The sequence below is a fragment of the Chelonia mydas genome, chromosome 17, assembly GCF_015237465.2.
Source record: "Chelonia mydas isolate rCheMyd1 chromosome 17, rCheMyd1.pri.v2, whole genome shotgun sequence".
Classification (NCBI taxonomy): domain Eukaryota; kingdom Metazoa; phylum Chordata; order Testudines; family Cheloniidae; genus Chelonia; species Chelonia mydas.
The window spans coordinates 10,234,490-10,247,842 of NC_051257.2; the positions used below are offsets into that span (position 1 = coordinate 10,234,490).

Consider the following 13,353-nt stretch of genomic DNA (forward strand, 5'->3'; position numbering starts at 1 on the left):
TTGCTTACACTTGGTTCTTATTTCATCAGCCTTCCAAAGAAACACTGATCTTTCTTTTCCAGTTTGATTCCATGAAATGGCTCTTCACGTATTTGTTCTACTTCAGTTAAGTTTCTGTGAATTACCTTTTTATGATCCGTCTGTACATCTGTACTTTGGTTTAAAACTAACTTGGGTGTTTAAGGATAGGAGTTCAGGAATGGTAGGCTGGAGGAGGGAAAACGTAACAAATTATTTGAAACAGTCTCTTAAAACTTTTATAGTGAGGCCGAAACTGGAAGCTTTAGTTTTTGGCACAGGAATGACTTGTGAAAATTAGATGTAATCTGTTCAAAGTACATAGGAATAAAATATTGAAGTTTAGAGCTTTAAAATATTTGCTCTGTATTCTGTTTGTGATGTCTAGCAAGCACACTAACTTCTGCAGGACCAATGTAAATAGAGTAAAAACAATATGCAGGTGTGTGGAATGAGAAATACGCGTACAGTGCAAGTAAAATGATAAATGTATAGTGTTGCTAAGTCTCTTTAGTTTCCAGACATAAAATAAATGATACCCTTCTTGCAATCTGTCCCTGACCCAATCTGCTTCCATCACTGGAGTTAACAATAAATAACCTACTTTCCAATTTCCACTGTCACCCTTAGCCTCTGTCCCCTGTCAATGAAAGAGAGGGGGAGTTAGTCATGAAGAAATTAATACAAAATGAGTCCATCAGAAGTCTCTCCAAGTTCGTTGTTTTAATAGGGGGGAATAAAAGGAAAGGAAGGAGGTGTCTTGAGCAGATGCTGGTGCATCTCCTGCCGCTCTACCACCATTCTGGCCTGGTATGGATCTAGTCAGCAGGGTTCCTGTTGGCCCGGAGGCACATGGCCCTGGGAGTACTGGAGCAGTTTACTCCTGCCTCCCTACATCCTCTTTTAAAATGAAAGTTCTGCTTAAAAAGATGAGACAAATATGGTGTCAGGTCAATTTGGGGGACAGGCAATTGTCACATGATAAACTGTGACTGGTCTTCTGTGCATACTCTCTTCTGCATGTGTGCTTTTGCAGTAAACTATGATGGGATGTTTTAAATGGTGCTTGCATACAGGAGTTGGTTTGGTTTAGCACAATGCCCCAGTTGTTGATGGACAGCAGCCTAAAGTGTTTAAATGGCTCATGAATGCACGGACTGAACTATTCCCCGTTATAAAAAGGGAAGGGAAAAGTTGGAGGAATTTTGCCTTGTTAAAAATAAAATAAAGCTTGGTAAAAGAATGAAAACGGATTGGGAGTCAGGAACCTTAGCATTCTTATCCTGGCTCTTTTGGTGTCTTACTGTCTGATCTTGGACAAGTCACTTCACCTCTCTGCTTCCATTTTACCCTCATAGGTATCTCCTCAGTGTCAGTACATCCCCTTAATATAAAAATAAGTAATATTCACATGCCATTTCTTCCTGTTTTATTGCACTAAAGTAATTTTAAGTGAGTCAAAACCCTGATGTACTAAAACGGCATGTGAACTATTAATTTTTTTTTATGAAGGGTTATGCAGGAATTTATAGCACTGTTGATGAAAGGGCTAGGGATAAGTGAGGCAGGAAAGGCTTCCTGAACACATCTAGAATTAAAATATTGTCTTTTGGTTCCTAGAAGCCAGAACTCCAAGGAACAAATACATGAACAGGAAGGTGGGGATAACGAGACATTCTATGTGGATGATTAGGAGTTGACAAGGCACTTGGGGCTTCTTTAGAGGAGGGATGGCCTGAGAAGATGGTAGGGAGGTCAGAGATACATGAGTTTTGCATATGGGGAGTAGGAAATATTGGGAGGGGGTTGACGGTTCTCTCTGAATACAGATAGTGGGTTGATGTCTAGAATAAATGCCTAAGGGAAGAGGTATGTGTAACAGGAAGATGGGGATGTGATGAAGATCCTAGAGAATGAGCAGGGATGGGGAATTCAGAGGAACTAGGGAAAGCTGACTGTGTAGAGTTTGGGGAGGAACTTGGAGATGTCTACCGGCCCAGTAGCTTATAAGGGAAGGTAGTTAAAAGAAATTTTGGTACATGCCTTATTGTGTTGGGATCCTCTCTTTCCATCTCTCGCGCACACATTTGTCCCCAATGATTCTTTTTAAAAAGCTTGTCTTCCATGGTGATATTTTAGGTGAAGACCTTGTAAGAAGTATTTTGGGGGCCCCTCCATTTTTTTTTTTTGTTGTTTTTGTTTTTTGTTTTGGAAGAATCTTGTTTAGGCCTGTTAATAGGTGTGAGGGGTAAAACATTTATATTTTTAGAGGTTGCTGCTTCAGTTAAGGCAAGTATTTCAAAGTGCTCTTTTAAGCACTAAATATTAACTATTATCCACATATTAAAGAAGACTTAATGACGTGAAATGTTATTTGAAAGTTCTTTAATTCAGCTACAGGAATTAGTACCATACACTCCTCCTTCGAAAGTTTTTGTAAAGACTTGCTACTGGACAAGTGCAGTCCTCCAATTTTTTATGATTTTTGTGAGAAATAAATGTTGGTACACAGCATAATGATAGTAAAACGTAGTTACAAAGATTCTTATATTCCCAAAATGAATTGAGCTTGCTACTGTTGGTGGTACTTAGTGATGCACTGTGGAGTGTAGCGCATTCCACTCCCAGTTCGTTCAGTACACCATCCTATAGCATTCGACTGTTGCAGGTTCTGTTATTAGCCTCCCCCAATGAGACCATATTGATGATGTCAGTAACTTGCCTTAGTTGAGGGTCAAGAGCCAGTATATAAACACTGGGCAAAAGGAGGAGATCTTAACCTTCACGGAAACAATGACTGTCTTCTGTTGGTCAGTGTGGGGCTCCTGATTTACCATCCAAACTACTGATCATTTTTTTTGTAAAGTCTTAACTGCCTGACTCTTCTAAACATAACCAAACAGTCTTATATTCAAATAATCCTGAAGTTGGCACCTTATTACTGGACACATTTCTTTCATTATGAAAATATTGCTCGGGCATGCAGGAGTGAAATCAGGAAGGCCAAATCACATCTGGAGTTGCAGCAAGCAAGAGATGTTAAGAGTAACAAGAAGGGTTTCTTCAGGTATGTTGGCAACAAGAAGAAAGTCAAAGTGTGGGCTCCTTACTGAATGAGGGAGGCAACCTAGTGACAGAGGATGTGGAAAAAGCTAATGTACTCAATACTTTTTTTGCCTCTATCTTCATGAACAAGGTCAGCTCCCAGACTACTGCACTGGGTAGCACAGCATGGGGAGGAGGTGACCAGCCCTCTGTGGAGAAAGAAGTGGTTCGGGACTATTTAGAAAAGCTGGACGTGCACACGTCCATGGGGCCGGATGCGTTGCATCCGAGAGTGCTAAAGGAGTTGGCGGATGTGATTGCGGAGCCATTGTCCATTATCTTTGAAAACTCATGGCGATCCAGGGAAGTCCCGGATGACTGGAAAAAGGCTAATGTAGTGCTCATCTTTAAAAAAGGGAAGGAGGAGGATCCTGGGAACTACAGGCCAGTCAGCCTCACCTCAGTCCCCGGAAAAATCATGGAGCAGGTCCTCAAGGAATCAATTCTGAAGCACTAAGATGAGAGGAAAGTGATCAGGAACAGTCAGCATGGATTCACCAAGGGCAAGTCATGCCTGACTAATCTAATTGCCTTCTCTGACGAGATAACTGGTTCTGTGGATGAAGGGAAAGCAGTGAACGTGTTGTTCCTTGACTTTAGCAAAGCTTTTGACACTGTCTCCCACAGTATTCTTGTCAGCAAGTTAAAGAAGTATGGGCTGGATGAATGCACTATAGATGTGGGTAGATTGTTGGGCTCAATGGGTAGTGATCAATGGCTCCATGTCTAGTTGGCAGCCAGTATCAAGCGGAATGCCCCAAGGGTCGGTCCTGGGGCTGGTTTTGTTCAATATCTTCATTAATGATCTGGAGGATGGTGTGGATTGCACCCTCAGCAAGCTTGCAGACGACACTAAACTGGGAGGAGTGGTAGATACGCTGGAGGGTAGGGATAGGATTCAGAGGGACCTAGACAAATTGGAGGATTGGGCCAAAAGAAATCTGATGAGGTTCAACAAGGACAAGTGCAGAGTCCTGCACTTAGGACGGAAGAATCCCATGCACCGCTACAGACTAGGGGCCGAATGGCTAGGCAGCAGTTCTGCAGAAAAGGACCTAGGGGTTACAGTGGATGAGAAGCTGGATATGAGTCAACAGTGTGCCCTTATTGCCAAGAAGGCCAATGGCATTTTGGGATGTATAAGTAGGGGCATTGCCAGCAGATCGAGGGACGTGATCGTTCCCCTCTATTCGACATTGGTGAGGCCTTATCTGGAGTACTATGTCCAGTTTTGGGCCCCACACTAGAAGAAGGATGTGGAAAAATTGGAGAGAGTCCAGCGGAGGGCAACAAAAATGATTAGGGGACTGGAACACATGACTTATGAGGAGAGGCTGAGGGAACTGGGATTGTTTAGTCTGTGGAAGAGAAGAATGAGGGGAGATTTGATAGGTAGCTGAAAGCAGCTGAAAGGTGATTCCAAAGAGGATGGATCTAGACTATTCTCAATGGTAACACTTGACAGAACAAGGAGTAATGGTCTCAAGTTGCAGTGGGGGAGGTCTAGGTTGGATATTAGGAAAAACTTTTTCACGAGGAGGGTGGTGAAACACTGGAATGTGTTACCTAGGGTGGTGGTGGAATCTCCTTCCTTAGAAGTTTTTAAGGTCAGGCTTGACAAAGCCCTGGCTGGGATGATTTAATTGGGGATCGGTCCTGCTTTGGGCAGGGGGTTGGACTAGATGACCTCCTGAGGTCTCTTCCAACCCTGTTCTTCTATGATTCTATGATTTGAGTCTTCAGATGTGTATTTGCTCAGGTTTTCACTGCTCAGGTGACTGGAAAACACAGCCTGGTTGTCTGATAATACAAGAGTGAGCTCTGTAATAGTGCTGGCAGTTAGCAGGAATCTTTTTGTAAATTGCACAGTTTATTATTGCTGTTCAACATTTCAATTACCCTCTTGACAAATAAGCTATTTTGTAAAGTAGTGCTAGTTGAAAGGAGTAAAACTTCCACTGGTTTAGGTTGGATATTAGGAAAAACTTTTTCACTGGGCGGGTGATGAAGCCCTGGAATGGGTTACCTAGGAAGGTGGTGGAATCTCCTTCCTTAGAGGTTTTTAAGGTCAGGCTTGACAAAGCCCTGGCTATAAAGCAATATGCTATGAGAGAACCTCTGACTGACCTGGTTTTAGTTTGAACCATTTAGTTTAAATGAATTCTTATCTAAGAAAAGATTCTGGCAACAGGTTTTTGGATTTTAAAAGGAATTGGCTTTCACGCTTTTTTCAGTGGAGAAACCTATTCGGTATATATTTTGGGTTAGCCATAGAATTGCCAGGTTTATCTCTGGCCCTGAACTTCTTTGGCAAGAAGTGGTAGGATGAAAACAGTAGAGGAGAGGTTGAGATTGCAAGTGATTTTATTCAATATTTTTAAAGTTAAATGTGAGGTGAGATTTGTGGTTTTATCATTTAAAAAAAACTGGAATTGGTCTAAAGCCTTGGAATATTTTAAGTGCCTTTTAGTTCTTCAGTGAACAAAAAGATGCCATCTTAAGTATAAGCAGCTTTACAGTAACGCATTGGTATGCACTCAAGGAAAATGAGTTCCTAATAATGGGAGACAAACTAAGGACTTGGACATTCTATTGTTGCTTGAGTTACTGCACACATGTAAATGACATCTTGAGCATCTTACAAGTACTGGATTAGACTTTTTGAATATTAGCCCATACCTGGGAAAGGAATATCCATCCATCTTATATATATTTTTTTACATAGTTACTTTTCTGAGTAGACCCACACTTTTTAAACACATTTAATATTTATTTAAAGTGGTGGGTCTACTCAGAAGAGTGACTATGTGAAAATGGAACTGCTTTACTATGTAGATCTGGTCCTTGTGTATATCAAAGTTCTGCTTCTTTTAGTGATTAAAAAGTGGTGGTGGTGTGGGTTTTTTACACTGTTTGCTCCTAATGCTGCTGATCCAAGAGAGTTAGTGAAGTTGTGTTCTATTTAGGCTCTTTTATTGAGAGTGATTTACTTAAGTTCCAATTGTTGTATGTGAGACAGTATGAATCCGGCTTGACTCTCAGATCCCAGGTAGAGTTTTCAAGGCTGGTACTGTGGAAAACTAACCCTTTTTATTTGTAAACTGGGTACACTGGGTTTGAGGTCATTTGAGTTAAACAACCTCACAGCCACTAAGTTACTTGCTCTGTTGAGCTTCACTGAGCTTCTGATGGTATTGGCCCTTTTTATTGTCCTAGATGTTTTTGCATAAAGAGAACCTTGTTTTTCAAACAAACAAAAACAACCATAACACATTCATTCCTATGGGTGAGGGGGAATATAGCACACAGTGGTAAGTGGATCTTGAAGTTTGTACACCCAGCTACCCCACAGTCAGTGTAACATACGGTCATTTCCTTCAGAAATTATAGTGGGGAAAGAGCAGTAATACCAAGAAAAAAAGTGAAATTGTTGCCTTTTGGGTTTCTTTCCTGACAGCAAAAAGTCTCTGCCTCTTGTGAATAAATGTCATAAGCTTTTTATGTTCTAAAATGATCTAATCTAGACACTTTGTCCTCCTGTAGCCCTTAGTTTAGAACAGATCTGAGCAGGATAGCTTGGAAAATTAAATCACTCATAAATAGAATTGAATTTAAAATAAAAGTTGCCACACCCAAGATAAGACCAGTTTCTAAGGTGTTAGCCATTTTTGTCAAAATTAAGTGCATTGCAATGTTTACTTTATTTCCAATCTGTTTTTAGTCTTTGTATTTATTTATTTACTTTAAAAAAAGCATTTCTGTTTATTCATTAAACACTTGTCCATATATGCTGTATTGTTATCTGACGTGTAGTAAGGTAAAGTTTGTCATTCTTAAGTTAGTATTTTCTTGAGGTGGTCTGACTAAATGTATTCAAAACATGGAGTCACATGTTTTTAAACATGTCTCTTAGTAGCAAGGCACTAAAGTTTCTAGCTTGGTTTTGCAGACAAAAGATGTTAGTGGTATATCAGAGCTTGAATGTTGCAGAAATTGCTGGCTTGCCTTGATGCTTACCCAGGAAATTTCACTCACTCATGGCAAATGGATATTTCAAGCCCTGGCTCCTCTGCTTCAGATTCAAAGTTCTAAATTTTGCAAATATATTAAAGCCCAGTGAAATGTATTTTAATTTACAGTTTTCATTCTGCAGTTACAGCTACTGTAGCAGATAGTTTGATTCAGAGACTCTTTCAAGGGCAAAGTAAACAAATTCAGGACGGAGTTTCAGCCTTCCTGGTAATTTTAACTGTTTTAGTTAGAATGGAGTGAGACTCTGTAACAGATGCAGAATGCTTGCTATCTAAACCTCTTTAGGAGGTTAGCCCTGGTTGACCAATTAAATCAACACCAGCGAACTTCATGAAACCACCTGTAAGAGTTGCTCTTTTGGCTAGGTTATTTGACTCTTGTCAAACTTGTCCTTTACCAAACGAAAAATATAGGCAAAGACTATGAGGAAGACTGTTTCATTTGGAAGTGTCCCCAGTTTGACACGCATACTGCAGAATAGTCTAGGTTTCTGTTATACCATGTAAGAATAACATTCCTCCCCCCTCCCCCTCCAAATCTATAATGGAGCATGAATTAAACTTACTGTGTTAAGGAGGAACATGAGGGCATCCTTTCATGTTAGAAATTCATTTTTTAATTATCTTGTACATAATGATAAACCTTTTTAGTTACTGCTAAGTCACTTTCGGTTCTTTCTTATAAAGATTCTAAGTCTGAAACTTTATCTACTTAAGGATGTTAACTTACCTGTAATTTAAAGATGATATATACTCGTGGCAGAAATATATGTAGGGATACTTACCAATTAAAAACATAGTTTTACAGAATAATACAATGTATTCTAAAACTTGGGACATGTTCACTTGAGAGAATTGCACTGTTTAACCTAAGATATGACTTTAAACCAGCGCAAATCCCTGTGTGCATACTTATTTAGGTTTGTCTTAAAATTGTTCCCTAAAATCTACTTGAGCTAAACCAAAAACCGCTCTTAAACCATTGTGGCTTTTATGTATTTAAGGCCTGCGTTTTCATCCTTACTTAAAGGGATAATGAGTATTAAAATAGTGAGCAAGACCAGCCTTTATCATCATAACTTGTCTGTTAAATACTGAATTTTTCAATCACAGCAAGTTTGCTAGAATTTAAAACTACATACTAAATGTGCATTTTTGTTTTACTGGTCATGTTTTGACATAACTTCGTATGCCATGTTTGCTTTTAAAGTTGGTTTGAAGGTTTTAGTCGTGTTAGCAGATGCTGTCTTAATACAATGAAGAACAAGGTTTACCTTATTGGTTACAATTTGAAAACCTGTACCCATGCGTTCTGTATTTTGTTTTTCAGTACTGTTCAGAACTGTGGCTAAGATAAGAATGTCTTACTGTTAAATCTTTTTTTCTTTGTCTAGAAATCGAGCAATAGCGGATTACCTTCGATCCAATGGCTACGAAGAGGCTTATTCAGTTTTTAAAAAGGAAGCTGAGCTAGATGTGGTGAGTTGAAACACAAGATTCTTCATAAAGCTCGTTTGTTCTGTAAAACGTTATATAAGTTCTGTGGATTGCACTACTTCTGAACATCTGCTAAAACAGTCCTGTTAGCTCTTACAATGTGGAAATTGATGCATCATACGCAAGCTTAATGCAATAATCACTTTAAGAGACAGTAAATGTTCTCTCTATATTGTGATGGTCTCAACTCTGTAACGTGAAGTTTCTTGGGCAAAGTTCGTCCCCCCACTTTACTCCCCTATTCCTGACACTGGTGTATTGTTCTTTAGGCCTGTTGTCCACCTGCCTGTCACCCATCACTCCAGAGCAGCCTGCTTTTCTGTGGTATTGTAGGGATCCAGTTCCTAAAGGGCTCTGAGTTCCTCCAGGATGAAAGGTGCTATAGCAATATAAAATAAACTTTTTCTTGATACCAAAAAAGTAAATGTTCAGGAGAATGCATTTCATTTTCTGAGACATATAATATTATTCCTTGAGTATTCTGATGATGCTGATCATCTGAACCTGGCTGTACTAGTTTAACTCTGCTGGAAAATTAATCCATTTCCTTGGTCACTCAATTCTTATACTGAACTTTCGCCAGATATAGGACGAATCCGAACCCCTCCTAAAATGCTTAAGGGTCCCAGCTGGAGAAAGGAGTACAAATTCTTCAGTTTTCCAGTTTAGTATTATGGAAACAGACTTAGTTTCAACCTTAACAGTGGTAAGACTGATTCACTTTTGACCCATCTAGCTTTGTCAAAACTAACCCTGTCCATATCAAGTTTGGCAGGAAGTTTTAAGCTGGAGGGGAAACCTTTTGGAATGCATGGAGTAAATAGGATGAGTTGTTTGTGTCATAAGGGGAAAATGAGGGGATTGTCATACTTCCAGAAATATCCTTTTGTATTCATTCTAAAAATGCTGTAATCTTTTGGCCTCTACTCTACTGGGAAGGGGTTTATGGATCCCACAACTAAGGCAGAGACAGGAAGAGAGCTGGAGCAGTACTGGGCCAGGAAGGCTCTGCCCCGTAGGCACTGCTGAGCATGCTCCTGGGGAAAAGACCAGTATAAAGAGATCTCCAGCAGGTCAGGGGAGTGGGGGAGAGAAGGCATTTCCAGGAGGAGCATTCTTCATAGTAGAAGCAGCCCATACTAAGGAGGTCTATGTATGAGTCCCTCCCCATCCCCAGCCATCACTCAAGAGGGAGGGAGAACCACATACAGTAGCACCAGAGGGTCTCCTGTATCAGCCCCAGGCTGTGGGAGGTTTGAAACAAGGGACTCTAACCTAGTAGCAGCCACACCTCAAACGGAGGCATCATGTGTGGTAGGAAGTGGCCCAGGGGAAGGTGAGCAGGAGGTGGGCCTAATCCTGGCTATTCCACGCTTTTCCTACCCAGCCCAGATTTCCCTGTTCCCAACCCTGGGATGAACAGGACAATGGGTTACCGACAAGGAAGCTGACCCAGCTGGGACTCGGTCCAGGACACATTGGGTAGAAAGGGGGACTGGAGGCAGAAGACCACTAGGCCTGCTGACTGAACAGACAACCCTGCTACATGTACTTATATGCATATATTTAAACTTTTTAAAATTTCCTGGCTTTCTAATGTTTAACTGCTAGATGGTCCCATCTCTTACCCCCAAATTTAATTTTTTTTACTGGGAATTATACAGAAGCAGAGAGCTAAACGAGGCTTTTGTAGTCTAGAGCATTTATCTAACCAACTCCTATTAAGTGACTTACAAATTCTGGGCCTCCTATTTTGAAACCTTAGTCAGCACCACTTCCACAGGATTAATGTGCTAGTGCAACATGTTCTGTGTAGTGGATATACTAATTGCTGAACTAAAGTGAAGAAATCAGGTGTCTGCTCCAGCTGTAAGTACCTTCCAGATGTGGCTGAAACAGTTTTGGTGCCTCTCACACTCGATCGTTGATTTGTATTCCGTATAGTCATGGGAGGCAGGGGATAGAGGTATGTGTAATAAGTACTGGAGTTTGTTGACTGAAAGTGCTCATGTCACCTTTAATTCTGTTAAATACTAGCCTCTAAAATCTAGTCAGTTATTACAGATTGAGGCTCTTGCATGTCAGTAAAATTACTAATATTTGACACCTTGAACTTGATGGTAGCAAAGACTTATTTTTGATAAATGAGTCATTTAAAACTTAAGTGAAAGCATCTCTTGAACAGCTGAACATACACAATTTGTTTAAAAATCGCTTTTTTAATTTTTCCAAGAGTTGAACTATTTGGGTCAGAATGTGCTTAGATGATTTCTTGGAAAGACATTATCTACCTTTTTTGAAGGTCTATTTAAACTTTTATTAAAAGTACTATTTCTATAAAATGACAAATCTGCAATCATATTATTCTCATGTTATCCACATACCTTGCTTTTTTACTCCATAATCTAAGATTTCATAGAGAAATAAATTACGAAGGTCCTTTTGAAACTGGAATGGCTAATAACATTGATGCACGGTTTGCATCTGCAGAGACTGTCAATAACAATGGCCGTGCCCTTCTTTGTAAATGTTCTGTGAGCGGTAAAGCCTGTGCCATGTTTGTCACCATTTTCAATGTTCATCTTACTGAGAGCATCCAGAAAATGTTCCTATTATGTCCCGAATTGGACTCATAAAGCTACTTCAGTACCTGAAACTGCTAGAAGTCAGTTGGTGGTAATGTAGAAGGAAGAAAAGTTTTAGTAGTGTTAACTTAGCTACTCAAAATCCTGCCAAACAATTTATTTTGACAGGATAGCCAGTTTAGTGCTTGTTAGAAATAGTGGACCAAACTTACTGTCACTGTAATGCCATTGGCTGGGATTCACAATGCAGGTGAATTTAACCCTGTCTTTTCATTTTTGTTTCATTTGTATGGTACTTGTCTCCATAACAGTGGAACTTGAAAACTGGATTATATTCAAATTCAAAAACTTCTTTTGCATATGTGCAATGTCTTTTGACCAAACACTTGCCAATTTTCTCACTTCCAAACCATATGAAGAAATCCCTGATCTTTGTTTTACAACTAGGAGCTGACTCTAAAATAGACAAGTATCCCTTGTTTTGGATTGAAAATTTGTAGTGAAATTAATACTATGTACGTAAATGTAAGATTAATCAGGAGAAGTTTTGAGTTGACTATGAGCAGATTGTTTGTAATTGTGCTTTCCACCTCTCTCTGAAAATATCCCTCCGGACTAGCAAACTGTGTAACTTAACATTTCTCTTAAATTTAGGATTGTTTATCCTATTTTCCAAAATATTCAGTTGAGGTTTTACTTGATTTCCCTAAACTGCACTCAGTGTTCTAAGTAACAAATCAGTAGAAACGACTAGTTGGGATATCATACGTTTTATAATTGAAAACCATAATAACATTCACTTATCAGACTTATCCATCAACCTAATTAAATTTGGTGTGGTCCCCCCCTTCCCCAAAAGGTTAAAAGACCTAAATATGCTAGGCAGTCTGGTTATTTGATAGTCTTAAGGGAGGTACAAGAAAATCAAGTTAGTTCCTGTGTGCAATTTTAACTTTCTCATAGGAAAATGAGAATTAGATGGGACTACTTTAAAACAGCTAAAAAAGACTAACAATATCTGACACAGTAATGGGTTCAGTGAATGGTGAGGAGTTAAGCAGAGCCCTGTCTGGGGATCGATTCTGGTTCCAGTACTGATTAATTCTGCAAATAAATCCATTTCTCAAACATTGCTGGAGTAATAGGCTGCTCCACCATGGAGTCTGACCCAGATAGCATATTTGTCTAGAAACTTTGTGTGACGGGTTGTCCCCCCTCTGGGGTGCCACCTGATGTACTGGGGTACCACTGAGCACACTGGTTCCACCAGTCTGGGTTCCAGTACACTGCCCTGCTGAGCCAGGCCCTCCAGCGTCCTCCAGCACATATACAGATAGGGCCACACCCAGGTGCAGAAAGACAGACACTGAGAACAGCTCTGTGTAGGAAGACTCAGCTCAGGAATTGCCCAGCACTGAAATGCATACCTCCTCTGGAGTGTAAACCCAAAATTGTCTTGCGCTGTACAGAAATCTGTACACTGTAAGCTCATGAAATCTGCCCCCTCCCTTAATGTGGAGGAAGATATGCACAGTTTTTTGAGCCCCCCTCCACCCTGTTATGAATTCCACAAACTGGTTTCAGAATAAGCAAAAACAAGTTGATTTAACTGCACAAGATGGATTTTAAGTGATTATAAGGGATAGCAAAAAGATCAAAGCAGGTTACCTTAGTAAATAAACAAAACCCTCAAACTGAGTTTAATACTCTAGGTAGGTAGGATATAAATTAGCAAATGCTCATCCTGAGTGATAAACAGGCTGGCAGCCTGGGACCATCACTTTCCATGGTGCAGTCCTTGCCCTTCAGGTGTTTCCTGGTGTGTTGTTGCAGGGAGAATGAGGTCCCCTCATGATGTCATTATTCCCCTTTTATATCTTCTCCCCACTTGCTGGAAAGCTCTTTTGCTGTGACCTGGGTCAAACAGTTCCCATTGTGTAGTGCTGTCTCTGAGAGGTTTCTGTTGTACGCAGTTCCTGGGGTAATCCTTGTACTTGTGTGCATTTCCTCAGTAAGCCATTAACATTGTTTGGCCTTTACTGTTGTATCTGAAAGGCTGCTTTTGGGTGTTTTCAACCTCACACGTGTTTCAGTAACGCATACATAGCCAAACTTCA

At 40.1% G+C, this 13,353-nt stretch overlaps 1 protein-coding gene across 4 annotated transcripts in view; it reads left to right on the plus strand.

The window, feature by feature from the left end:
* Positions 1-13,353, plus strand: part of PAFAH1B1 (platelet activating factor acetylhydrolase 1b regulatory subunit 1) — a 64,304-nt gene that overhangs the window by 26,761 nt on the left and 24,190 nt on the right. For 3 of the 4 annotated variants that reach the window (XM_037880191.2, XM_043530902.1, XM_043530903.1), the window contains exon 3: positions 8,549-8,633. In XM_037880191.2, the coding sequence (XP_037736119.1) occupies positions 8,549-8,633 (85 nt within the window). Of the gene's footprint in view, positions 1-61; positions 106-8,548; positions 8,634-13,353 lie in introns of those variants that run through there. The other variant, XM_043530904.1, reaches the window with a different exon arrangement.